The sequence below is a fragment of the Poecilia formosa genome, unplaced genomic scaffold (genome assembly GCF_000485575.1).
Source record: "Poecilia formosa unplaced genomic scaffold, Poecilia_formosa-5.1.2 Scaffold47, whole genome shotgun sequence".
NCBI classification, from domain to species: Eukaryota; Metazoa; Chordata; class Actinopteri; order Cyprinodontiformes; family Poeciliidae; genus Poecilia; species Poecilia formosa.
Genome location: NW_006799986.1, coordinates 951,472 through 976,421, shown reverse-complemented (window position 1 = coordinate 976,421; position 24,950 = coordinate 951,472). Strand labels below are relative to the sequence as shown.

Here is a 24,950-nt window from a genome sequence, read left to right as displayed (position 1 = left end):
CAGCATTCTTGGACATTTTCTACCAGGAAAATGAAACCTTTTGACAATCCAGTCTGGAACGACTCCAGTCCCTGTTATTATCCACAGAGCTGCTGCAGAAATCGTTACTCCAGACAAAGCCTCCTCGTCTCTCTTTCCTGGAAGAATATTGCTGTCTTTTTGTTTCAGAGCGCCACATTAAGGCCGCATTGAGCCGAAAACTATAACCTGTAGCTCAAAGCTGCGGCGCTGCAATAAAAGCAGAAAACAGCAGAGAAAACCTGGCAGCAGGAGGTGAGGAGGGATTATATCGGCTTCCAGCGAAGGAACGAAACTCAGAGACAAGCAGATCCCTGGGAGACTTGAACACATGGAGGAGTTCCTCCTTAAAACGCTTAAATAACTTACAAATATCTCCGATTAGTCATTAAATCATATATTGTGTCAATAACAACAGTAGAAACCATTTAGCTTGTGCTCAAGTAAAAAAATTCATTTATTTGATCAGAACATTTCACTTTAATCAGCATCTTTAGAAAAGATGCAGCAAATATCACAATTAAATTTCATCCTGTATCTGAAGACAGGGTGTCCAAACTGCGGCACGGGGGCCATTTGTGGCCCTTTTTACTCACTTTCTGTGGCCCCCTTAAAATCATTTTTATATTTAGGATCTACAATTAATAACCTTCCTTTTCTAAAAACTTTACTTTATTTGCTTGATTTTAGCTTTCTTCTTTTTTGGCCCTTTTCTGAACTGACGATTTTGGCCGACGTGACAAAAAGTTTGGACGAGCACAAAAAACAAAACATTTAAACAAGAAATAAATATAAAAACAGGAAGAGTCTGCAGTAATCAGTGGAAGACGGCATGAATGGTTTGCTTTCAACCGACGCTTTTTAAAATGTTTCTCAGTTTTTCTGGTCCAAACTTTTCCAGTGTTGATGTTTCAACAGGTGACTGGCTGGAGTATCGCTGCTGTCATCTTCCTCTGAGGACGTCCAGGAGCAGAAACGTTCCCAGTCCAGGAGCAGAAACGTTCCCAGTCCAGGAGCAGAAACGTTCCCAGTCTCCCGCCCAGCATGGACAACACCAAGGTCCAGTCGGAGGGCGGGCTGAACGTCACCCTGACCATCCGCCTCCTCATGCACGGAAAAGTAAGAGAAACCTGGATGTGGCGACTGCAGCGCTTCAGATCTCAGACTTTATTAAAAATCGAGACAAATTTAGCTTTTTGAGTGAATATCTGGATTTCAGCAGATGTACCGCCACTCATACCTACAGATTTAAGTTCTGTAACAACAGGTTGGTGCCACAACACTGCTAATCATGGAGATACTTTTTTTTAGCACTTTTTCTAATTTTGAAAACGTGGCACACTTATCGTCCCTTAAATTAAATCTAAAGCCATAATTAAGTTTTAACTGCATAAAGTTCAACATCTTTGTTGAAGTTTTGGTTACCAACTGATAAGATTCCTGAAAGTAGTTAAATGTTAGTTTTCATGCTCTTATTTTGAAGTGAGTGAATTACAGAGCGGTTCCATTTCCTGTCAAGTTCTCTTTTTTCAATAACTTTATTTAAAACAAGAGACAGAAACAGTAAAATATGGACAGTAGAGAACAAAATACTTAACTGTAATATGTGTTTTATGCATATTATGTACACGTAAATTATGTCAATCTGAAACTGGTTCTCGAGGGTCGTAGCCTTTCAGGGTAGGCAGCATTTTAGCGTTAGCTTCTGCTAAATTCCATGTTAGCATAGCGCTTTAGCATTAGCTTCCACTGTGAGTGTGCTGGTACATTGCTTTAGTGTTGGGGGAATAACATTTAGGGTTAGTGCCTTAGGGTTAGCACAGCTAACGGTTTAGCTAGCAGACCCCACCACTGGTGAACAAACTCTATAAAGATCTTTGTTTTTCTGCAGGAAGTGGGGAGTATAATCGGCAAGGTGCGTACTCTTGTTTATGTATAAAAAATAAACATTTCTTAAACATTAATTGATACTCTAATGTTTTGTATTTGGTTTATTTTGAACAGAAAGGAGAAACTGTGAAGAAAATGCGTGAAGAGGTGAGATCCTGCAGTAAGAGCATTTATTAAATCAAACATTAGAAATTAAAGATCCAAGAAAACTAAGGCAAACCAAACTTGTTAGCTTCTGGCAGAACGAGAACAACTGATGTAGAGGCAGCAGATATTTACATAAAACTAAACAGGGATCTATGCTTCACCTTTTCTGCTCTGATGTTTTATAATTACTGACAGAATATGACTGACTACCTGAGAAGCTTTGAATACGGTGGCCATTAATGGCCAATATTCAAGCTAAACATAAAAAATGTGCTATGTGCGGTTTCTTTCAGAGCGGAGCAAGAATCAACATTTCAGAGGGAAACTGTCCAGAGAGGATCGTCACCATTACTGGACCTACAGACACCATTTTCAAGGCTTTCGCCATGATTGCCTATAAATTTGAGGAGGTGCGAATTTCCTACACTGTTGGTGCAAAACACTTTCAAATCCATCAGTCAGGAGTTTGTTAGGATATCAGTATATTTCTGTTGAGGATAACTGGATTCTTCTTGTGTTTCTTGAAGACCTTCCAGTCAAAATGGTGGAATGTAGTGGCCTAACCAAAGTACGACCTGTTGTAGGAAACTCGGCCAAACTCTCCGTCCTTTTCCAGTTTGTGTCGACAGACGGGGTCCGTCTCCTCGTCGGCGCTTGTTGGATCCATTTGCTGTAATTCAGAGTTTTCCTTTGGATACTAAAATGTGTTGGAGGCCATTTTCATCTCCTCTTGATTGGTGGCAAAACGGCGACGGTTTAGCAGTGGAGTGGTGATATTGTCCTTTCCTGGGTTTGGACGTTAAAAGGAGAAGGTTGCTCTGCTTCTGCTTCTGCAATGTTCTTGTGACTTATCACTGACTCTATAACGTACCAGTGATTCCTGTGAGAACGTCCAAACTGATTCCTCACTTCCTGGTCCAGACTGGAAGTCTGTTTGTCTTCCCTGGTAGATCTTGACACCTTTGTCTTTTTCAGTAAAACTGGAAACTTGTTCAGTGTTGGAGGAAGGAAGAAGTGTGGAAAGCTACCGAAGCATTTGGACAACACCGTCTTAACGTTGGTGGACTGACCCGGTCAGGTTCTCTATAGTAACTTGATCTGAGCCTTGAAAAGGATCCAGTTTGGTTGATGGTCTTTAATTGTAGATCAGAACTGGATTCTTAACATCTTCTCACCGTCCCGCAACATTCCTGGTCCTTCTTCCCAAAGATGGACGTTAGGAAACGTCCTAAGATGGACGTTAGGAAACGTCCTAAGATGGACGTTAGGAAACGTCCTAAGAAGGACTTTAGGAAACATCCTAAGAAGGACGTTAGGAAACATCCTAAGGAGGACATTAGGAAACATCCTAAGAAGGACGTTAGGAAACGTCCTAAGAAAGACTTTAGGAAACGTCCTAAGAAGGACGTTAGGAAACGTCCTAAGGTGGACGTTAGGAAACGTCCTCAGGTCCTTCTTTGGTCCTTTGTTTCTCAGGTGAGGTGCAGATTCTCAATCATCCCAGACTCGACAAACTCTAAGAGCTGAAGCTTCGTGATTGATTGGGTTTGTTACCACAGTTACCTTTGTGGTGACTGGATGCCGTTCCAAGCATCCAGTCACAAAGATAACAGAAATCATTGTCATTTCCTGGCTCACTGAGAATCTAGACCAGTCCATTTCAAATGATTTTGATTTTTCAAATTTTGAGTTCAACGTTTTCAGACATTTGGTTTTGCTTGTTTTTAATTCAAACATGTAAACTCAATCCCTGGCACTTGTGATTATTTCAGAAAGTGTTTATTACAGCCCAGATACCAGCGAAAAAGTTTAATTAGTTACCGTCCTGCTTTCTTTTCCACTGATATTATCTAACACTGAGCAATGAGACTGCAGCCACAAAGTTGTGTGTCGTTAATCATTTGTGTGACGTTTTCAAACATGTGGCTCCAAATGCCACAGTTTAGCAAGAGCCGAAAATTTAAAAAGTCCTTCTCTCATATTCTGTACGTTTTTCTGTCGATTTGCTTGTATAGATGGTTTCTGCTAATGCAATTAAACATCATGAACGTTTGGGGCCACGTTGTTCCTGGAGTGAATTATGATCCGTTTGTTTCAGGACATAATCAATTCGATGAGTAACAGTCCAGCCACCAGCAAGCCGCCCGTCACCCTGAGGCTCGTGGTGCCGGCCAGTCAGTGCGGCTCGCTCATCGGGAAGGGAGGCTCCAAAATCAAAGAGATGAGAGAGGTGAGCGACCTGCAGTCACCTGATGAATCACTGAGCAACAGGCATGTCGCCCAACAGACTTTTGCAATTAATTGTTAAAGTTTGAAAGCATGTCCAGTTCATTTCAACTCCAGGCAAGGCCAACTGTGATGGGCTACAAAGCTAGCTGCGCTAACCGCTCTGCTAATGCTAAGGCGCTATGTCAGCATGGTAATTAGTGGAAGCTAATGCTAAACGGCGTGAGGGAGGAAAACTTTAATGCAGCCATTTACAGAACAGCCAATTAAATTACTGCTTTTTAAACTGATCCTGGACCAGGAGTACTTTCTATTTGGTCTGCAAAGTAACCAACCACACCTCGCAGACAGCAAATATCCTGCAGCTCCTGCATTTTAGTTTGCAGTGATATTAATAATAATCTGTAGTCAGTACAGAAAAACTCTGGTTACTGTAAAATCAGCTACAGTTATTCCAGGCTCCTCGTCAATAAGATGCTGCAAAACCCAATAAAAAGGATTAATGTGATTCTGTGACCCTTCGATGTCGCAGCCTTGTGCGCTTATTTCTTAAAAATGTGTTTTTATGTCTCGTAGAAATTACAAAAAGACTCAGGAATTAGCTGAAACTGAAAAGCTCAGCATGTTGGTTTGCTGAAGGCTTTCAACGTAATTACTAAAGGATTCAGGAGAAATGTTTTAAAATCACATTTTCAGAGAAAAGGTTCCAAACATGTAAAGAAGGGAAACTTGTCCAAAACAGTTCAAGGTAAAAACCCTCTGAACAACTGCAGCTCGTTTTTCCTTCACACTATTCAGTCTTTCTGCCAAAGCTGATCCATTGTCTGCAATGCTGAAAACTAAGCTGGACTTCTAATTATCATCATTTGTGATTTCTGATAATCAGAGGCAGCGAGAACAAACCTGAAACCGTTTTAAATTAGGAATCTCTACTTTGGAGGGAGGCTGTTGGTCCATGGCCTCTTAAAAAAGGCCATAAGTGGCACAAAGTCTTTAAAGTATAGAAAAACCAATGTAAAAGTGGGCGGAGCCACGAGTAAAATGGGCGTGGCTCAGACTGGAGGGGCGTGGGCGGAGCCACGAGTCAAAATGGGCGTGGCTCAGACTGGAGGGGCGTGGCTCAGCACGAGGGAAAATGCTGCTGTTAATTTAACGACTTTATTACCATATTTATCAGCTTTTTAGACCTTTTGTTGCTTTTCTACAGCTCATCTGTGAAACAAAAGGGTTTAGTTACGCTACATAACTTCGTCTTTACTTTGGATTTGGTTCTAAGGAGATGAGAAAGTCGATTGTGGTGTGAAGGTGAGGCCCAGAGCGAGCAGAAATGTGTTACTGAAGAACCAGACAACCTTCAGAGGACGACGTGTCGGCCATGTTGTCGTCACGGCGGAGGTCCAGCTGGTCATCCTGGGACGTGTGAACAGTTTCTGAGAAAACATGAGCTGGAGGCAAAGTCATGTTTGGCATTTATCGACGGAACCGTCATGCCTAAGTAACAATGATGGAGCCTCTGGTTCAGAAATGATGCAAGAGTGATGGAGAAAAAACCGTGAAGTGCTGCCCTGAGACGGCTCAGCGACAGCCAGAGGACAAGCAGACAATAACATTTACTGTTAACTCAAACTCAGAGTCTACAAGCTGCTGCTGCTGCCCTCAGGTTAATGTCAGCAGATGGGACCTGAGAAATGCCGTACGGGGGGAGATTGGTGCCAAGCAGCATGTCCTGAAGGCAGGACGTTGTTATCCCAGATGGACACGTCTCAGCTGGGCAGATATTAAAGACGAGGCCAGTCACCTTAATCAGTTCAATTAACTGAGAAGCCGTAAAACAAATATCAACCTGGAGGCGCTGCGTGACGTAACAATTTGAGTCGGTTACAGAGTCGCCCTGTCGTCTTGTCCAGTCCACAGGGGCCCAGGTCCAGGTGGCGGGGGACATGCTGCCCAACTCCACCGAACGCGCCGTGACAATCTCTGGAACCCCAGAAGCCATCATCCAGTGTGTCAAGCAGATCTGTGTGGTCATGCTGGAGGTAAAGTCACAGAACGTTTCCGCCGCACCTTACAGTCACATTAAAAAGACACAACACAACACAACACAACACAACACAACACAGCTTCTAAATCTGCTGGTTAAAACATCAGATACATGACCTGGTTTCATCCTCACTGCTCCCACTGGTTTGAATAGAAAATTCAAATCAAATGCTGCATCTGCACTGATTAAATGATAATTAGCGTGAGAATCGCTATATGCTAACTGTATTAGCACAATTACAAGATGTTATGGGGTGTCACTTCTCAAGTTAAACACTTTAAAAACTTTAGCTTCAAGCTAAATATTTAGCTTCATTAAATATTAGCTATTAGCTAAGCTATTTAGCTCGCTAACAATATATTTAACTTTCTTTGTGTTTAGTTACTAAGCTAAATAATTTACTTTTTAAGGCTAGAAAGCTAAACATGTATCTTACTATCTAAACCTTTATCTTCAAATCACTATAGTTTGAAGCTAAATATTTTGACAGCAAGCTAAATAGCTTAGCTAATATTTAAATATTTAGCTAGCCAGCTACATATTCAGTTTGAGGCTAGATTGTAAAGTTTGTGTAACTTGACAAAATAGAGCAAAACATTTCATTTGCCAACTAAATATTTATATTTAATTTGAAACTGACATTAAATGAACATGAAAATATCAACTTTGAAAAATGAACCACATTCTTTCCTGTTGTGATAAACTAAATAAGCCGTTTCAGTTTCTGACTGTAGCTTTAATAAACACCACAAGGGGTTACAGACGACTGATTATTTAAAAATTACACGACTGCAACAAACTCACACAGGACAGAGCACAGATACGCTTCATTCATTCATTCATAAGCAAATGATGCAAAGCCGGCCTAGACAGAGTCCTTCCTACGACAGATGAACACGTTTCCTCTACATTCATTAAACTAAAATTAAGCTGATAAAGCAGAATAACCATCTTCTGTCTCTTTCAGTCCCCACCAAAAGGTGCCACCATCCCCTACCGCCCAAAGCCTGCCTCCACCCCCGTCATCTTTTCAGGTGGCCAGGTGAGTGCTGAGCTAGCATTAGCTGAGCTAGCATTAGCTGAGCTAGCATTAGCTCATTAGTTTGTCCCTGCAGCAGAACCTGAGTGTTTTACTGCAGCATCAGCTGCTGTCAGCAGCCCAGAGTTTTCCTGCTTCCTCCTGCAGATCGTTGGCTCTGCGTAAGGAAAGACGCTTCGCAGCAAAACGGCCCAGAAGAGGCCGTTTGTTTTCTTCATGCTGCTGGAAAACAGAAAACATGACTGTGTGACAAAAGGCTTTTACTTCACAGCCCAAAAAAAGTTCTGTAAAGGTTTAGATTCAGATTTATGGGAAGAAGTGAGAAATAGATTAAAAAAACAAAATATCCAGCTGAGAAACAGAACATAAAATTACATATGATGATTAAATTTTAAATATGTGCACACTTCTGCCTGGTCATGATTCTTGTTTTTTTAGATCTCTTAACCCCAAAATGTACCTTTTTATTTTTCTTCATTATTTCTGGGAAAAAAGCATTAAAAATAAAAATACGAGCCAGAATAATAAAAACGTTTCTTATAACGTTTCAAATAATGAGCTTTGCTCATTATTTGTAAGATTCTTTAGATATAGTTATGTTGGAGAAATTAGAATAATGTTGAAAAGTTTATATTAGTAACTCGATTCACAACATAAAAACTCAAATATACTGATTAATTACACTCATGATTTCAGCTTTTATTTCTGCTAATTATGAAGATTTTCTGCTTAGTTATGAAAACATGACAGTTGAGCTTAAAATATTACATCCAACCAATAAAAAAACAGAAAAGTGGCTGTACTGAAAAGTATATTTAATGTCTTTTTAAATGTTGCTATTTTGTTGATTAAATTATGATTTAGTTGTGTTAGATTTGTTGTTTCATGGAGCTTAATATGAATCTAATATTATTATTTTTACTCCTGTGATAAAATGTCACCACTCGTGGCATTAAGTGACATTTTATCTCAGTTTAATTTTAGTATTTTACGTTTTAACGCGTTTGTCTTTTGCTGTGTGATGTGCAGCCAGATATAAAATAAATTTTAAAACCTTAAAGTTGCATATTTTGTTTTTTAACGCTGCTCCTGGTGACCCGGCTGTCCTCCGCTCCGCTCCAGCCACTGAATCATCTTATCTCAGCATTTGTCATCCGTGATTATCTATGCTGAGTGTGAGTCTTATCAGCCAGGAAAACAGGCAGCAGCTGCAAGGGTTGCTGGGAAATCGGCCACTTTAGTGTGACATCACTTTGTTTTGATTCTGCTCTGAAAGCCGAGGCTCCCGCCACGTCAGCCTGGCGTCTCTGCACTTCACAGGACGGTCAAGTTTCCTCTGAAGTCAGATCTGGTTTCACACGGTTAAAACATGGCAGGTCTTATCTCTGCTAATCCAAGTCTAACTCAGTAAGTCCAACTTAATTCACTTGTAATGATAAATTTGAAACGTATCCTTAGCTAAACACGCTTTAGATATGATAAACTCAAAAGCACACAAACAAAACAACAAGAAAATGTTGCAAATGAAAAGCTGCAGCTGCAGGAAATCGAACCAGAGGGAAAACGGTGGATATCAAACAAAGCAGCGAGTGAAAATGGAAATCCTCCAGGCCACTAGGGGGAGTCTGGAGCAGAAGAACATGCTGCTGCTTTTAACAATGTGGTAAAAGACATGAAGCAGAGCAGAACTATTCTTTCTTCCTCCATTTACTGACAGCCTGGTCCATTATAATTTGCCTGCTGACGCCCCCTAGTGGCCTGGAGGATTTGAGGTCGGCGCATTCCCAGATGGTTAATATTTTGTTAAATCCAGAACCAGTTCATTGTCCCAAAGTGTTTATTGTTTAGATGTTGAATCACCTAAAGAGAGGCAACCCCACAGCATGATGCTGTCACCACCATGTTTGGCAGGTGGAAAACTGTTTTTAGATCTCATGTTTTCTCCAGAAATGCTTCCTGTATTTTGGCCAAACAACTAAAATCTCGTATCATGATCTGGTTTTCCTCCATGTGGCAGGTTTCAGTCCAGCTTGTTGACTTTGGGTTTCCCTCCTGACCAGCAGCCTGTCCGCCCCCAGTCACATCCAACTGGTTCTGGTACTGGTTGTTCCCGAACAGTTCAGCCTTTTCCTTTCCGTCTGACGGGGCGGTTTGGGTCAGATGGTTAAATCTTGGACACAGTTGGATCTCCCAGCAGGGGAACGATCCCAAATAAACACCCAACCTGGTTTCAGATTGAAAAGCAAGGCGATCTTAAGCTTCTGGACCGACTCCAGCCCCAAACATGTTGAACATTTGACTAAAAGCCAAGTTTCTGCCAGGAAACCAACCGATTTAAATGAATATTTCCAATCCTGCAAAGAAGAGGGAGCAGATATCCAGCCTAAATGATGCAACCAGTAAACCAATTCTGGTTACAAAACCGTAAAATTAAGATGTCTGTTCACTTGTGTAAAAACCAGAAAAGAAAAACGTCTCTTTCCTGTTGCTTTGCGGCCAGCTGAGGTGTCGACTCGTGACTGAAACGTGTTTTCTCTCCTCAGGCCTACACAATTCAGGGACAGTACGCCATCCCACACCCAGACGTAAGTCCTTTGTTTTCCTTTCCTCAGTTCATAATTACACCTGAAACTAGACATTTACACTCGCTGTGTGAGAACAGATGCCATCTTTCTATCTTCACTGCGACACTTCCCCATGTTTGGGTCAGACGGATTGTTTCTGTTTGATCACTGGTAGAATAATGAGACATTTTTTAGTTTAGAAACTAAAGATGGAGATCCAAACCTTCTGATGGTCCATAAAACACGGACCGTGTTGTTTTTAAGCCTTTTGTAACCAACTCTTTGTAAGGGACGTTACCCACTTCATTGCTTCCACATAATGTTCTGTGTTTCCGTCTGTTTTATGAAGTGCACCAGTTCCTCCTGCAGCAAAACGGCACCACAACATGATGCTGCCTCCACACACTGAGGAAGCGACTCCTTTGCTTTCCTAATGTCTTTACAGCAACACACTCAAACTTAGTTTCCATCAGACTCAATGATATGAAACAAACTTTGTTCCCACAGGAGATTTAACTCTTCGCCCTCTGAGCTCGTTTCAGCTCATGCTGGACTTGTTTCATTGTGGATAATAACAGTTTAATGGCGTTTTCACAAGGTCTTTTGTTTTTCTGTTAATTAAACTTCTAGGAGCTTAGAAAGTCATCAATAGTTTTGAAAGCATTGTTATCCGACTGTAAACGTCAAAGTCTGAAGTAAGTTTAATAAAAACTGGAAAGAATGGTGGCGTGTCTTTCTGCACTGTGTAAGTAAATTCCTGGTTTCTCCTGTTCAGACACGGCAGTTCCTGTCAGAATCAGATCTTCTGATTTACTTCAGTTTAAGGAATTTGATTAGAAAGTCTTGACATGAACTGTTTTTAATGCATTGTGATCTAAGAGTAAACTTCAGAGTCTGAAGTAATTTAGAAACATGAGAAAAAAGAATCAGTAATCTGTCTTTCTGTAATGTCAGGGTTTCTGCAGGTTTCAATTCAAATTTAAGACTTTTTAGGAGAATTATGAGTGAAATTTAAGACCAAGTGGTGCCAAGGTTTTTACCACAGACTGTTGGGAGCATCGTGCGGTTTGGCAACAGAACTGAGTCAGTGGCAAAGACGAACATCACCAAACCAACCGGCAATAAAGCTACCAATGATTGGTGCAAAACAGCTAGCTACACAGCTAGCAAGGGTTTATTTGCATCTAGTTAGCGGTAGCCTCATTTGCCTGGAGTGACAGGACCGCATGGACAGAAAAGTCCTGTGGGTCAAGAAAATCTACAAAAGACTAAATAGTCTTGCCACGACAAAGTCCAAGACTGTGATTAACATATTTAAGTCCAACTTACATGTTTTCTGACGAATTTAAGACATTTTAAGGCCTTAATTTTAGATGCATGAACTGAAGGCTTTTTAAGGCGTGCAGACACTGAGTGTCAGTAAATCTCTGGTTGAAGCTGTTCGTAGACATGGAGGCTCTTTCAGATCTCCTGAAGTTGCTTTGGCTCCAGCTGACCCTGCAGCTCAGCAGCTGGTAAGACCTGGTCGGTACCATGAACCGGTCCTGGTGCGTAAAGACGGCGGCGCCTCAGCAGCCCATCCCGTCTCCGTTAATAATCTGCCTTCATCTGTCCTTGTCGTTGGAGCATCTCAAGAGCCTCCTTGTGTCAGATCCACTAATTCAAAGCCGAATGGTGATTGATGCCAGAGGAGCTGGCGGCTGACGGTGCAATCACTCACCTGACCACCTCTTCCCACCCTCGTTATAAAGTCCTTTTAAAAGGAGAGGATGCTTTTAAAGCGGACGACAACCTGTGATCATGTTCAGAGCGCAGCAGCGCCTGACGAGCATGTTGGGCTACAGCTTGTGGAAATTCATGAGAGCAAATTAAATGACTAAAACATCTTTGAGAATTACAAGGCAGGAAAACGACTCACATCATCTGGTAACTTGCATCTTCTATCAGAAAACCATCATCTCTCTGTGACTCTTGCTTTTTGTCCTCCACCGCCCGTCTCATGTCTTCCTTCTCCTCACCCGTTCTTCACTCTGGTTTGTTTTCTTCATTTCTTGGTGTGACAGTGTAACAGTAACCTCTTAGTTTTACTTTCCCTCCTAACCCTTCAGCAGTTGACCAAGCTCCACCAGTTGGCTATGCAGCAAACCCCCTTTACCCCTCTCGGACAGACCACCCCTGCTTTCCCTGGTACGTACCCACAAGGTACCCCTGTAGACGTTTTCTCCTCTTTGCATCCAGAGAAATATTTCTTCTCTTCCCCCTTCCTCGCACCTTATCTCTCTTTTGGCACAGCATGACTTTGCCTCCGTCGTTTCTTTCCTCCTTTGATTTTCTTTAACTCATATTTTTTTCTTGCCCCTGTCTGATATTACTCCAGTAAATAGGAAAAAAGGAAAACACAAGCCGCTCTTATGATTTATTCAGAGTTAAGTTATCGCAGGCAGCAGGTCACAGAGTCTACCAACAGATTTTCAACACTTAAAGATTCACTAAAAGTGAAAATCAACAGATGAATGCAGCATCTTCATCGAGAACTTCACAACTAAAGATCAAACTCTTTTATTCAAGTATTGCAAATTCAGGAGGAAAATGGACACACCTGGTGATTAGAGCCACTAATTCACTGACAGATAGTTTTTTTTGTTGTTTAGCACTTTTGCTAACTTTGAAAACGTTTAGCGCACTTAGCTTCTCCTACATCAGTTCTTACAGAAAAATTATAAAACGCTAATTTATGTGACTGTTTTGAAAATGTTCAGATGAATAAAGTTAAGTTTTGTTAGGAATCCTTCAAGTAATTAGACGTTTATATTGATGCTCTTATTTTGAAGTGAGTGAAGACTGTTTACGTAGTTTGTTTCCTCACTTTCTCGTCTTTTAAAGAAACTTTATTGAGCAAATGGCAACTATACAAAAATGAGGAGGCATACAGAATAATACAACACTTACATGAACAAATACAATCATTTATATTGGGGAAGTGTCTTCAGAGCTTCCTGACACTTTAGCATTAGCTTCTGCTAAAACCATGTACCACGTTAGCGCTACTAATGTTTACGATTATGTTTTAAGGTTAGCAAAGCTAACCTTTTAGTTAGCATACCCACCACTGTTAGCATGTAATGTGATGTTGAGCCAAAATGGACCAGGAAATTTGGATTAGCATAGAAAAGTTTAAAAGAAGAATAACAGAAAAGGGGAAATATACCAACACTGACATAGAGGATGAACAAAGGAATGAATGAATATGGCAACATCTTCCTGACAATAATCACCACAGAGAAATGAAGTGAATATGGAAAAACCTTCCATACATAAATAATTAAACAGGAATTGATCAAAACCCAAAAAACTGAAGTCTCGCAGCAAGTCTCCATGTTTGTTGCCAGAAAATCTCTTTCCGACCGTCGAAGTTCTCAATCCATTAGTTTTCCTTCTGAAGTACAAATATAAAAGTTGATGATGAATTTATGGGAAACATTTGTAAAATTTATTTTTTTCTACACTTATGCAGGCCTGGAAAAAAACTAATTCATTGTTTTCTAGACCAGGCAAGAATCCTACAAGTCACAGATATTTTCTTAAATCACTTAATTATTAAAAAGTAAATCAAATTATTGTGTAAATCAGGAGCATTGGAAGGTCTTAGGTCATACGATGTGTTCTCGTGTTGTAATTATAGATTTAAAGGTGTAGTTCATTATTTTTCAAAGTGGTAGATGCACCAGCTTCACACTGGATGACGACTGCAGTGGCCGACAGCCACAGCATGAACGGGTCTCTGTTGTGGTTTGAAGAGCATTACTGGCGACGTAGTGTTGGGTTTACAGCTGGGTTTGAGTGTTGGCAGCATATCTGCTCCATTTTCCTCCAGATGAAATGATTTCACGTGAACGACGTCACGTAAAAGGAAAACGTTTTGAGAAAAGTGTGGTCCTCATTCAACTTGATGAGACCTGAAAGGTTTTGAACGGAGAATGAGTTCTGCTGCTTCTGCTCATGAGTTTAGTGTTAGCTGGATGACTACCAGGTGTTAGCACTTAGTGCTAAGCTAGGCTAACAACAAAGTGATCTTAGTACGAGGATAAAATCCAACAATGTTTAACTTTGCTCCTTTATTACAGCTGAATAGTTTAAACTGTTTACCACATTGTGTTTTGAAGTGGGTTTGGGTTCTAATGTTTTACAGCGTTTACTGTAACCCCCAGTGTGCTAAGCTAGGCTAACCGGTAGCTGGCTTTACGTTTAGTGACTCACATTAAATATAAATATTTTTATAACTCAATTCCTTCTCATTACTTCAAAATGCTAAGTTTGGTCACAGCAACGTTCACATCAACATTTTCTTGTATTGTTCTTTAGCTTATCTCACCAGGCTATTAGCCAACTTTATCTTCTAAGCTAAAATTAAATCAAATTATTAAACATTCTTTAAAATATTATAACTTCTGCTTTAATACATTTCTTTATATTTGGGTGTTTATTAAAATGTTCTGCATCTTTATGGGTCTGTTCAGATGGGTTAGCATTAGCTCAGAGCTAAAATCAGCGCCTCCGGTGTGAGCCCGCAGAAATGTAGCTAGAAGCAGAAGGAGATGCAGTGACCAAACATTTCCTTTTCCTCGGACATGTCCTCGTTCTGATTGGCTTTCTTTGATGAAAATCTCTGGATTTCCAGGTTTTTAGGGGATCAATAATGTACTTAAATGTCCTGGTCTGCCGTTCGACGTCTCTGTTGAGACCAGGAGGGAACGGCGGCAGAAACTGACCAGGCGCCGCAGAGGAAGATTTACAGACGAACTGGAAAATAAATGTTTCTGTTTTTCACAAAGGCGTCGTATAAATCACATGATGGACAAAAACATCATGAGACCGAAACAGGAGGACAGACAAAAACTCAAACTATGCAGATTTTCCTGCCTGATGCTTTTTATTTTTAAAAACATCAGACAGGAAATCTGAATATGTTTTCAGATTTATGTAATTTTTGTCCTGGTTGACTTAAGAAATGAGGTTTTATTTCTACAGGTTAACTTTCTAAACTGCAGAAGAGAAATCATCAGGGATGGACAGATGAGAACATTTCCACCTGATATCAGATATAAATCTGCCGTTATTGCAGGATTTACCAATATTTACCTTTATTAGATACATTTCTCTGCACTTCTGACAACGTTAAACCAACCAACCACTGACGTTGACCCATAATCTAACGTCCCATCAAACACAACATGGCCACCAGAATTTGACCCAGTTTAACTAATCAGAACCGATACGTTGAAAAATGCCCATGTTGACTGTTGGTTGGCAAATCTCACTTCAAATTCTGCCTAAAAGTGGCAACTTTAAAAAACTGAACTCCTAAATGTTCCACATGAAAATGGGTTTGTATATTTAAAGGACTAATCTGGCTTATTATCCTGTATCTGTATTTACTGAAATCTGTTTACAGATCTAACTTTTCTAGAAGTGACTTGGTAGAGTCACAGTTTTCTTGTTGCACCTGGTTTCAGGTTTGGATGCCAGCCCACCAGCCAGCACCCACGAACTCACCATCCCCAATGATGTGAGTACAGATTCAGACAAACGTTTTTCAACAAGATCAAACATGAGAGGAAAATATAAGACGTGTTTCCAGCCCCACAATGAAGATGAACAAGAGAAACGGTTTTAAGTGCAGATCATAAGTTATTCCACTTAAATGTCCAACTAGCACTAATGCACAGACATGCACCAAGATGAAGATCCATATAAATTATTAAAGAATAACTAAACTATATTTTGCTATGTTTATTAAAATGTAACTAATCCATAAATTAGCTACTTTTTTCATATAAGCTTTATAAAGTAATTCTTTAGGGTGCTATCTTCATGTTTCAAATGTGCAAATTATAACATTTTGTTGTAAATTATTTAAATTCTGCAATATTTTGCCTAAAACCTTCTCAGTGCTGCCCTCTGTGGGTTGAGCGGTGGTACTGCAGTCAGATTCTTCTATTGGTTCCAGCAGTCCAGGTTGGTTGATGTCACTCAGCCCCACCTACAGGTATAAAACCATCTCAGACACGCCCCCTGGTGGCGACACGCAGAAGCAATAGCTAGTATACTTGGAACTGATCCGTAGCGTTTTGAAGCTAGTGAGGAGTTGTGGACGTGTAGTGGAAAAGATCCTCTTTGCTCTCTGACTGCAGCGTTCAGACAAAATGTCACTAAATTTATTGTGAGTCACTTTTTCAAAAAGTCTCTAAAAGTTGCTAAATATGGAGCCAAAGTTACAAATCAACAGTTTTCTGAGCACAGGAGAGCCGTTCCACTCCGTGTCCACATTGCAAATGAATCGCAAGCTACCGATTATTGATCGCCATGGCAACGATGGGTAATCCACCTCCTGACTCGCCACTAGGGGGCGTGTGTCTGAGTGAGGTGGTTTTATGAAGGAATGCAGGGCTGTGTCGTTGTACCAACCTGCAGTACCACCGTTCAACCCAAAGAGGGCAGCGCTGAAACGGTTTTAGGCAAAATATTACAGAACTAATCAAATAAACACAAAAATCTCAAAATTCACACAGAAACACGAAGAACCTTTTACATGTAGACAGTTTATTGGCAGAGAAAATGTTTAGAGATTACAGTTTAAATAAAATGTCTGCTGTTTGTTGGTACTTTTTACCACCAACCTGCAGCAAAAACAGTGCAGCATGACTGTTGGGTGAATTGGTCTCTTTAAACTGATATTACTTTTAAGTATACACAATGAAGAATCCCTTTAAAATAATAATATTGGTTTAATCTGATAAAAGCCGATGAGTGAAGCCTTTCTAACATATCACTGCCTCTTTAGACGAAACAATCCTTCAAACTGAAACTCCTTCATCCTGATGGCACAAAGCTGAAGTCTCCCATTAGATCATCTGCTGACCATGTCATTACTCAATCAAATTCCTACGATTTTAATAAAACCCAGATCATTACATAACCCATTACACTTCCCTTTTCATTAAACGTATCAGTTATTGAGTCTAAACGCTGTGAGACAGCCCAGAGGTTTTCCTTCTGACTCTTTCGTTTTCCTTCACAGCTAATAGGCTGCATTATTGGACGCCAGGGAACCAAAATAAATGAGATTCGACAGATGTCTGGGGCGCAGATCAAAATCGCCAACGCCATGGAGGGCTCATCAGAGCGGCAGATAACCATCACAGGGACCCCTGCTAACATCAGCCTGGCTCAGTACCTCATCAACGCCAGGTAACGTTTCAACCTGAGCAGCTGGGCCTCGACCGGCCCAAAAGATAAAACCAGCACCAGTGGAGCTCCGGAAAATCAGCTCCATGTTATTCTGCTTCTTTGAAGAAAGGGGATCTGATCTCTCAGTGATTAGCTGCGTTTCCAGTACAAATTTGATCAAAATTCTGTTAATGTCGAAAAACCAGAATTTTCCAAAACAAAATGCAATTAAAATCACATGAAAACAAGTTTTATTGTGCGATAGGTAATTATCTGGCCAATGGAAACGCAGCTAATGGCAACTAATGTGAGCTTTTTTTCCCCAGAAGTCGTTCCTTTAATAAAGTTTCTCCCAAAGTGTGAAAATGTAAATTAGAGAAGTTTCTGTCGGACGATTCCTTAAAAGTGAGTCATGGAGGGACGACAAGCTGGAAGCAATCAAACGATACATCTACAAATTAACATTCAACTCCTGAGTTGAGAACAGAAAAAATCTGAGCACCAATAAAGTAGCAGAGATGATTTTAAAGCAGATTTCACAACGTAAACGGCGTTAGCTCAGCAGAGCAAAGCTTTGTGTTTCTGATTCTTCAGGAAGATTTCTCCCTCCAGGAGCTAACGGCTAACTGCTTTCTCACGACTCCAACGGCAGGTTCAGAGACGTGGCCGCCATGTGGAACGACCCATCGTCCATGACTACATCCTGAAGGCCGCCAAAATCTGGCTCTAGCATTAGCACCTTGATTCTGCGTTCGCTGTTAGCTTGGAGCCAATAAGTTCTTTGTTAGAGCCTGTTTTCTGCGTATTGGTGTAAAAAATACTTTGACATTTTGGAAAACATGCTTATCCTGCTGTTTAATGTAGATAAACATACAATTAGTCATATGTTAGCTTAGCCTCAGTTAGCATTCCCAGTTAGCTTAGCATCATAAACATCCTAACCAGAAACATTTTGAAATAAATTGGTTGCAGTGACAACAAAACATTTTTAAGTGCTGAAATCTTGAAATGTGAAAATAAATGTTATTAAAAATGTCAAACTATATTTTATTTATTTAGCATGTAGCATTTCAAAGAAGTCATTTCTGTTGCTCAGTATTATCATAGATAAAATTACAGATTACGTCATTGTATGCAGAGTAAAAAACAGTAAGACGTAAATAAAAACCTGGTTTAATGCGGTTAGAGCGATGTGATGCTGCATGGCCTCATCAACACGACGTCCAGCTGATTTCATTGCAGAATAACTTTCACTCTTCAGCGAAAGTTTCACAGTTTTATTTCCGTCTGTGTCCCCGCCCTCCCCGCACCACGCCCGCCTCCCATCCCTTGTTCTTCACCGTTTTCAGGCTGACGTCTGAAGTCACTGGAATGGGCTCGCTCTAGTTTCCATCCTCCGCCGCGCATCACATGACCTCTGAGCAAACGGCATTAAACGCGGTTTATCGACCTCCGTTTGACCGTTCTGCTGTTTTAAGTCGATATTGTAAAGGTGTCACTCTCACCTGAAGCTGTCATTTGTTTTCCTCTGGACTCTTTTGCCTCCTTTTGTTTTTGTCGCTCCACGTTTCACAAGCGTTTGCTCTGACGAGCTCTTACTCATTTTCTGATGATTTTCTGATGCAACGCGTGTGCTTGCAGAAGTTATTGCCTGTTTGTCTCAGCAACGGTTTGCATGACTCAGCTTTTGAGATTTATTTTAAAGTCGTGGAAGTGGAAGCTGGAACTGAATACATTTGTTAGATTTTCAAGCCGATCTTGTTTCCATGTGACAAAAAGCTGGGAAATGAAGGTTTGTCATGTAAATGACGGCAGCAGAGAGTAAGATTCGCATCCACCTGCAGCCATTTGTGCTCCTGATGCTGTAATTTTACCTGTGTTCACCTGGACCTTTGGGAGACGTCGGCTGCGTTGGCAGTGAAATCTCTGGGGTCTTTTGGCTTCATTGAGCTCTGAGAAATGATTTCTTACACAGATTATGTTTCTGTTCTGCATGTTTTTCACTTTGCACCATTTTCTGTTGTGAACATTGAAGCATAAATCAGTTCCCAAAATATAAAGTCTCAGTTTCATTTGTATTTTGCTGTTTGGAAAATATTATTTTGTCATTCAAATCAAAGCTGAATGTATAGGAGGTTTATTTTAAATGCTACGTTTTAACTGTGTTCTAGGATAATGTGGCTTAAAAACATATTGGAGAAACTGATGAGCTTTATTATTGATCTATAAGGTAAAATATTGACATCCATCCATGGATCTCCAGCAGTTATTGGTATAAACCTTCACAGAACCACATTCTCACTAAATCCAGCCTGCAAGCGCCGCCATCTTGGAACGTTTTGATGCATCCTGAACCAAACGAAAGCTTTGCAGAACAGCTAAAATACAACGGAGCTCATTTAGTCTGTAAGTTCAGATGTTGCAGGACGGCTAGAGCTGCTAACACCTGATTTAGATTCAGTGGTGGGCACCGCTAGGTAAAATGCTAGCTATCCAAAAGAGCTAATCATAAACCTTAGTTACGCTAACGCTAAAGCACTACAACAGCACAGTATTTGGTGGAAGCTAATGCTAACGCGCTAACAGACAGACATTTCTCCTGTATGTTTTTGTTTAAAATAAATTTAGTAAGGGGGGAAAAGGAGAAAATGTGACAAACCTGCTGTGCAAACTTCAAAATAAAAGCATGAATATGAAAATTTGTTAACACAATAAAAACTTCAACACAAAAGTTTAACTTTATCCAGGTGAAAGTTTACAAAATAGTCATAATTTATCCAGAAAAACAAGTGCAGGGGAAGCTGAGAGTGCCAAACGTTTTCAACGTTAGCTAAAGCGCTAAATGAAGAGTTAGCTCTCCTGCTAGCATAAATGTGCCCACCACTGCTGGCTGACGAGTCTCCATCTTTTTGCCAGACCTGCAGTCACTTTTATCCCTGATCATTCAAAATGTTTGTCATATTCCTCTTTGGTTTCACTCTGATCAGAATCGCCTCTGTAGTTTCACTCGGTTTCTGTGCAAAAGGAGCAAAACAGAATGACATGAAGTGATTTTTGAAGGTAATAATATGTATGATTATGTTTTTGATCATTCAGATCTCAGATTTCTTATGTATTCAGTTTGTCGTAGTGTTTTGTAAAGGAGAGACAATGAGAATAAAAACTGTTTGTTCTTTTCCTCCTTTGACTCAAACTGTGTTCATTATAACTTTTTTGTTCTTAAATAAAAAAATAAATCCTTCAGATAATCAAACCTCTGATTGTTCCTCTCTTTTCACCGGTTTGTCGTAGAATCCACCGTCATTTCATATGAAACAAAGACGAAGCCAGCCAGGCTCTCTGCTCATCAAACGTATTGATCAACAGATTAAAATCAGTCAGCAGCTCAGGAAAAGCAGAAGTTTCATCAGTTCGCTGCTCTGGAGTGTGTGTAGGTGTGTGTTAGCAAAACGCAGAAGCGCACCGGCAATGACCTTAGGGAAAGGTCAAGGTCATTTCCAAACCGTTTGATTATTCCAGAGGACACGTTTCAGACAGCTGCCAATCTTCCCAGGAGTCCCAGCAGAGAACGCTCAGAGAAATTACCAAGTTAGCAGGTCAAAGGTCATGACCGGTCAGTCAGTGAACTGGGCTGAAGAAGAAAGCCAGACATCTTTAATCATAAACATTAGTTCTGGTAATGCACCATATGAACCAGGCGTTTAAGAGAAGCTAACATGTTTGCATTAGTGAAGCTAATACTGAAGCGCTACATGAACATGGTAGGAGAAGCTAGTGCTAAAAAGCTATACAAGATAGCATTGCATTTAGCGGAAGCTAATGCTAACGCGCTACAGAAACATGGCATTTAGCAGATTCAGCAGAACAACATGTGCTACAACAGTATTTCACCCTCAATAGGGTCAAACTTAATATTCACCTAACTTTGTGCTTTGGATCAAAGAATCACTTTGACAAGTAAATAAATTAAAGCCAAGTAAACAAGAGCTTCAGGATTTACAATATAATTTAGGGGAAATTCACTAAATGTTTTCAAAGCTAGCAAAAATGCAAAAACATAAAAAACATTAGCAGAAAAGAGCCTGCGAGCACCGACAGAGGGAGAGATTTCTTCTTACCACGACTACATGTACTCAAATACTTTTAATACAAATCCCCATTTTGCTTTGTTCCGTCACATTTAGAGCAGAAGAAGAAGAAATAGCCAGCTAACCTCTGTGTTTAGAGGATGAACAATGAATCCATCTGATATTAATGCAGAGATTAATTTAAATCTCAGATTAATTTAAATCTCTGCATTTCAAACTCCAAACTTTGAAACCTTTGTGTTTTAGAGAAATTATCTGCCTAAATGTTTGTCTGCAGTCGACTCTCAGCAGACATTTGCTTTATTTTAACTTTTCACGTTTACATTCAGGTTTTTTAGGTTTTTACCTAACATTTGTCCAGATTTTATTTCCCAGAACGTCAGAGTTTATTCGACAGGAAAACAAAACTAAAACCAAAATAACAGGAAGCTTTTCAGCCTGATGCAACAAGCAGCAACGTCCCAACAAACAAACGCTACAGAAACTAATGTTCTGTTCCTGAGTCGCTTAAACTCAGAAGAGCTGAAACGACAATTTTGTGCCAAGGAAAGGAAAATACTTCCTGTAGACTTCTGTGCAAAAGTCTTAAATCACCTTTACTCTTGTCATTTTTCTCTCCATTCAGTTCTTCTTTGTGACCTTTATAACATATTGTGCAAAGTTTTACTGAAAATAAGAGAAGCAAATTGTTGCAATCAGTACAAACATCTTTGTCTGGTATTAAAATTTCTTCAGTGATTGAAAAATGTGAGAAAACAGAGAAAACTTTTCATCCCAGTGAAAACCATCAACAGGTTGTTTAGTTTAATAGATGGGAACATTTCTGATAACAGGCAAAAGGCTAATTAGCCCTGTAGCATTTTGTAAACATTTAGCACATTTAGCTTCCCATAAACTAATTAGTCTAAATAAATTCTAAAGCACTAATTCAGTTACATTCGGTTGAACAATGTTTGTGTTGAAGTTTTGTCTGCCAACCGTTTCATCCCTGATGTTCTTTAGCAATAGCTGCAGCTAAATAAAACGTTCATGTAGCATTTTAGCATTTTGGCTAATTTTGAAAATGATTAGAGAGCATAGCTTCCTATAAATGACTTTTTCTGGACAAATCAAAAGCCTAATTTACTTGGTTGTTGGCTGTTAGTAATTCTTCAAGCATTTTATCTTCATGCTCTTATTTTGAAGTGGGTGAAGACTTTACACAGCCCCCTCATGTTTTCTCACCCCCATAACTATTTCAAACTAAAACATAGAGGAACAAAATAAAACAGACAGCAGAGAACAAAATATAAAGTTAAATACAATATCCAGAGACGTTTAAGTTATAGGATCAAAATAAAATTGGTGCTCGAGGATTTTATCGTTTTTTTCCAACAACTTTTATTATTTTCTGCAAGCGAAACAAATCGGCAAACAAGACAGAAAAAAATATCAATAAATCAGACATGGTGGAAGAGACAAGCAAAAATGATGCAATAAAAAAGCCAGATAAATTAGGGCATCAGAATTAGCGCTAAGCTAATTTAGCGCTTTAGCAGTAGAAGAACCGATGCTAACAATTAGCGCTTTAGAGTTGGCACAAATAACTTTTAGCTAGCAGTGCTTGCCACTGTTTGTGGATTTAATCTGAATTCAAAGAATGAAAGAACTAATCTAAAACCTGTCATCAGTCATGCGTTCACCGCTAAAATAACTAATATTTAATCTGGGAGATTAGCTCATTATTCTGACCTAGCATAAAGTAAAGTCCGAACTCATTATTCCTTCAGTGGAAAGCTTTTAAACCACAGCAGTGAACTGAATGAGGATAAATCGTTCTGTACTTCTGCTCTTCTTTCTCATGCATCTTTGTAAAAACAAGCGGTCCCGTCTGACCCAAACGGACCTGGATGGATAGTCGGACCGCCGCGTCCCCTCCCCGCCCTGTAGATGTCATTAGCCGCTAACGCGCCGCGCCCCTGGGCACCGATACAGTAAACACGTGTAATTGTGATGAATCGTTTTGAACCAAAGGCTCCACTCATCAGCAGGAAATCCACGGCGATCCACCGGAGTGAGTGGAAGACGGGGGACTGATCGGACCGGAAGCAGCTGACGGGTAATTCGTCTGCGCCGACGGCAGCAGAGACTCATTAAACAGGAGGAGGTGAACGGACTCCCAGGTTTTCACCCGCCGACTGAATTCAACCGGCGTCCAAACGCCGTCAGCAGCTGCTCGTTCATCAGCCCGGGGAGGACCGATGTTTTCGTCAGCAGTTGATTGTCCAAGAGACAAATTTACACTGTAATATAAATAAATGGTCGTTAGGAACTTTTACACTTGTGTTAAATGTGGGAAAATACAGTCTTATTTACAAGAAAACCAAAAACGGCTGGAATCATCAAACAATCCGACATTTTCTCAGCTAATTTTTCATGCGGCGTTTTTGAAAATGTTTTCCACTCTGAACTTCCCCTAAATTGATATAGTATTTAGTGGAAGGCAATGCTTGAGAACCAAGTCTGATATCTTCCAGTGGTGGCCACCGCTAGCTAAAAAGTTAGCTATGCCAAGTGGTGCTAAAGTGCTAACCTCAATTTAATTTTGAAATTATACTTCAAATTTTCAACAGTTCTTAAATATTGTACTTATGTTTAAGGCTCGTCTCTGTTGTCTGTTTTATTTTGTTCCTGTAATTTTATTGTGGGGAAAAAAGGAAACAGAACCGTTGTGTTAAAAAGTCTTCACCCCTTCAAAATAAGAGCATGAAAATAAACGTCTACCTACTCGAAGGATTCTTAAGTCGAACCAAAACTTCAAAACAAATTACTCAACTAAAAGTTTAGTACTTTTAGGGAAAAGTTAAGCTAAATGAGCTGAAGCACTAAGACGGCTTCACCATCATGAACCATCTGTGATGATTTCACAATAAAATACAGAAAAATTAAGGCTGGAAAGCGAAGAAAAGCTCAGACTGTGTGAATACTTGAGAAAACCTGCATGAACATGAGCAAAGCTTCAGAAATACAACATAATTATTGATTTTATTGTGTTTTTATGGCTGCAGATGAAATAAAACAGCTTCAGATCTCAGAGTCCAACCGTGTGTGAAACAAAAGTTTCCAAATCGACTTTCTTTTATCAAAAACTCCTGGCAGGAACTAATTTCCCCCGGTGTGGATTCATTTCCTCCCCAGCAGGCCCTGCGGCTCAGTTTCACAGCAGAAGGCAAACAGCAGAGAATAAAGTGCAAACTCGATAAATTTAGTAAAACTCAATAAATTACACGTTTGGCTCATCAGTGTCTGAACAGGCAGGAGAAGGGCTTCAATGGAAACGCCCGGAATCATTAAAATCCCTGAAATTCCAGGAAAAACGTCTCGTTTTTTCAGACCTTCAATTAAAAAGCTTTTTAATTTTGAAGGCTGTCATGATGGTGATATCAGAACCCGAGACATTCAGTCTGAGGCTGCAACGTCTGGAGGAGCCATAAATGTGACAACAATGAGGTCATGATGCCGGCGGGTTGTTTCGGGGCGTCGTCCTTTCGGGGGAAGGTTGCCGCTCGTTTAGCTCAGGGATTATCTCGACTCGTTTAGCCGCAGTGAAGGAGCCGCTAAATGCAATCAGGGACTCTGGGAGGGCAATCAGGGGCTGCTAGAGACCGGGGCGTCTTTAACCGCCATTAAAGATTCGGTTAGGGCTGATGGTCACAAGGTGACCGCCACAC

At 40.2% G+C, this 24,950-nt stretch overlaps 1 protein-coding gene across 7 annotated transcripts in view; it reads left to right on the top strand.

The window, feature by feature from the left end:
- Window positions 1–19,674, top strand: part of pcbp3 (poly(rC) binding protein 3) — a 67,004-nt gene extending 47,330 nt beyond the window's left edge. For 3 of the 7 annotated variants that reach the window (XM_007552269.2, XM_007552268.2, XM_016671613.1), the window contains 12 exons: window positions 937–1,137; window positions 1,910–1,933; window positions 2,023–2,055; window positions 2,349–2,465; window positions 4,154–4,285; window positions 6,189–6,317; window positions 7,290–7,364; window positions 9,905–9,946; window positions 12,034–12,112; window positions 15,439–15,491; window positions 17,004–17,173; window positions 17,805–19,629. In XM_007552269.2, the coding sequence (XP_007552331.1) occupies window positions 1,063–1,137; window positions 1,910–1,933; window positions 2,023–2,055; window positions 2,349–2,465; window positions 4,154–4,285; window positions 6,189–6,317; window positions 7,290–7,364; window positions 9,905–9,946; window positions 12,034–12,112; window positions 15,439–15,491; window positions 17,004–17,173; window positions 17,805–17,859 (984 nt within the window). In that variant the 5' untranslated portion in view covers window positions 937–1,062 and the 3' untranslated portion in view covers window positions 17,860–19,629. Of the gene's footprint in view, window positions 1–936; window positions 1,138–1,909; window positions 1,934–2,022; window positions 2,056–2,348; window positions 2,466–4,153; window positions 4,286–6,188; window positions 6,318–7,289; window positions 7,365–9,904; window positions 9,947–12,033; window positions 12,113–15,438; window positions 15,492–17,003; window positions 17,174–17,804 lie in introns of all 7 variants that reach the window. The other 4 variants (XM_007552272.2, XM_007552271.2, XM_007552270.2 and 1 more) reach the window with 4 other exon arrangements.
- The last annotated feature ends 5,276 nt before the right edge of the window (window positions 19,675–24,950 follow it).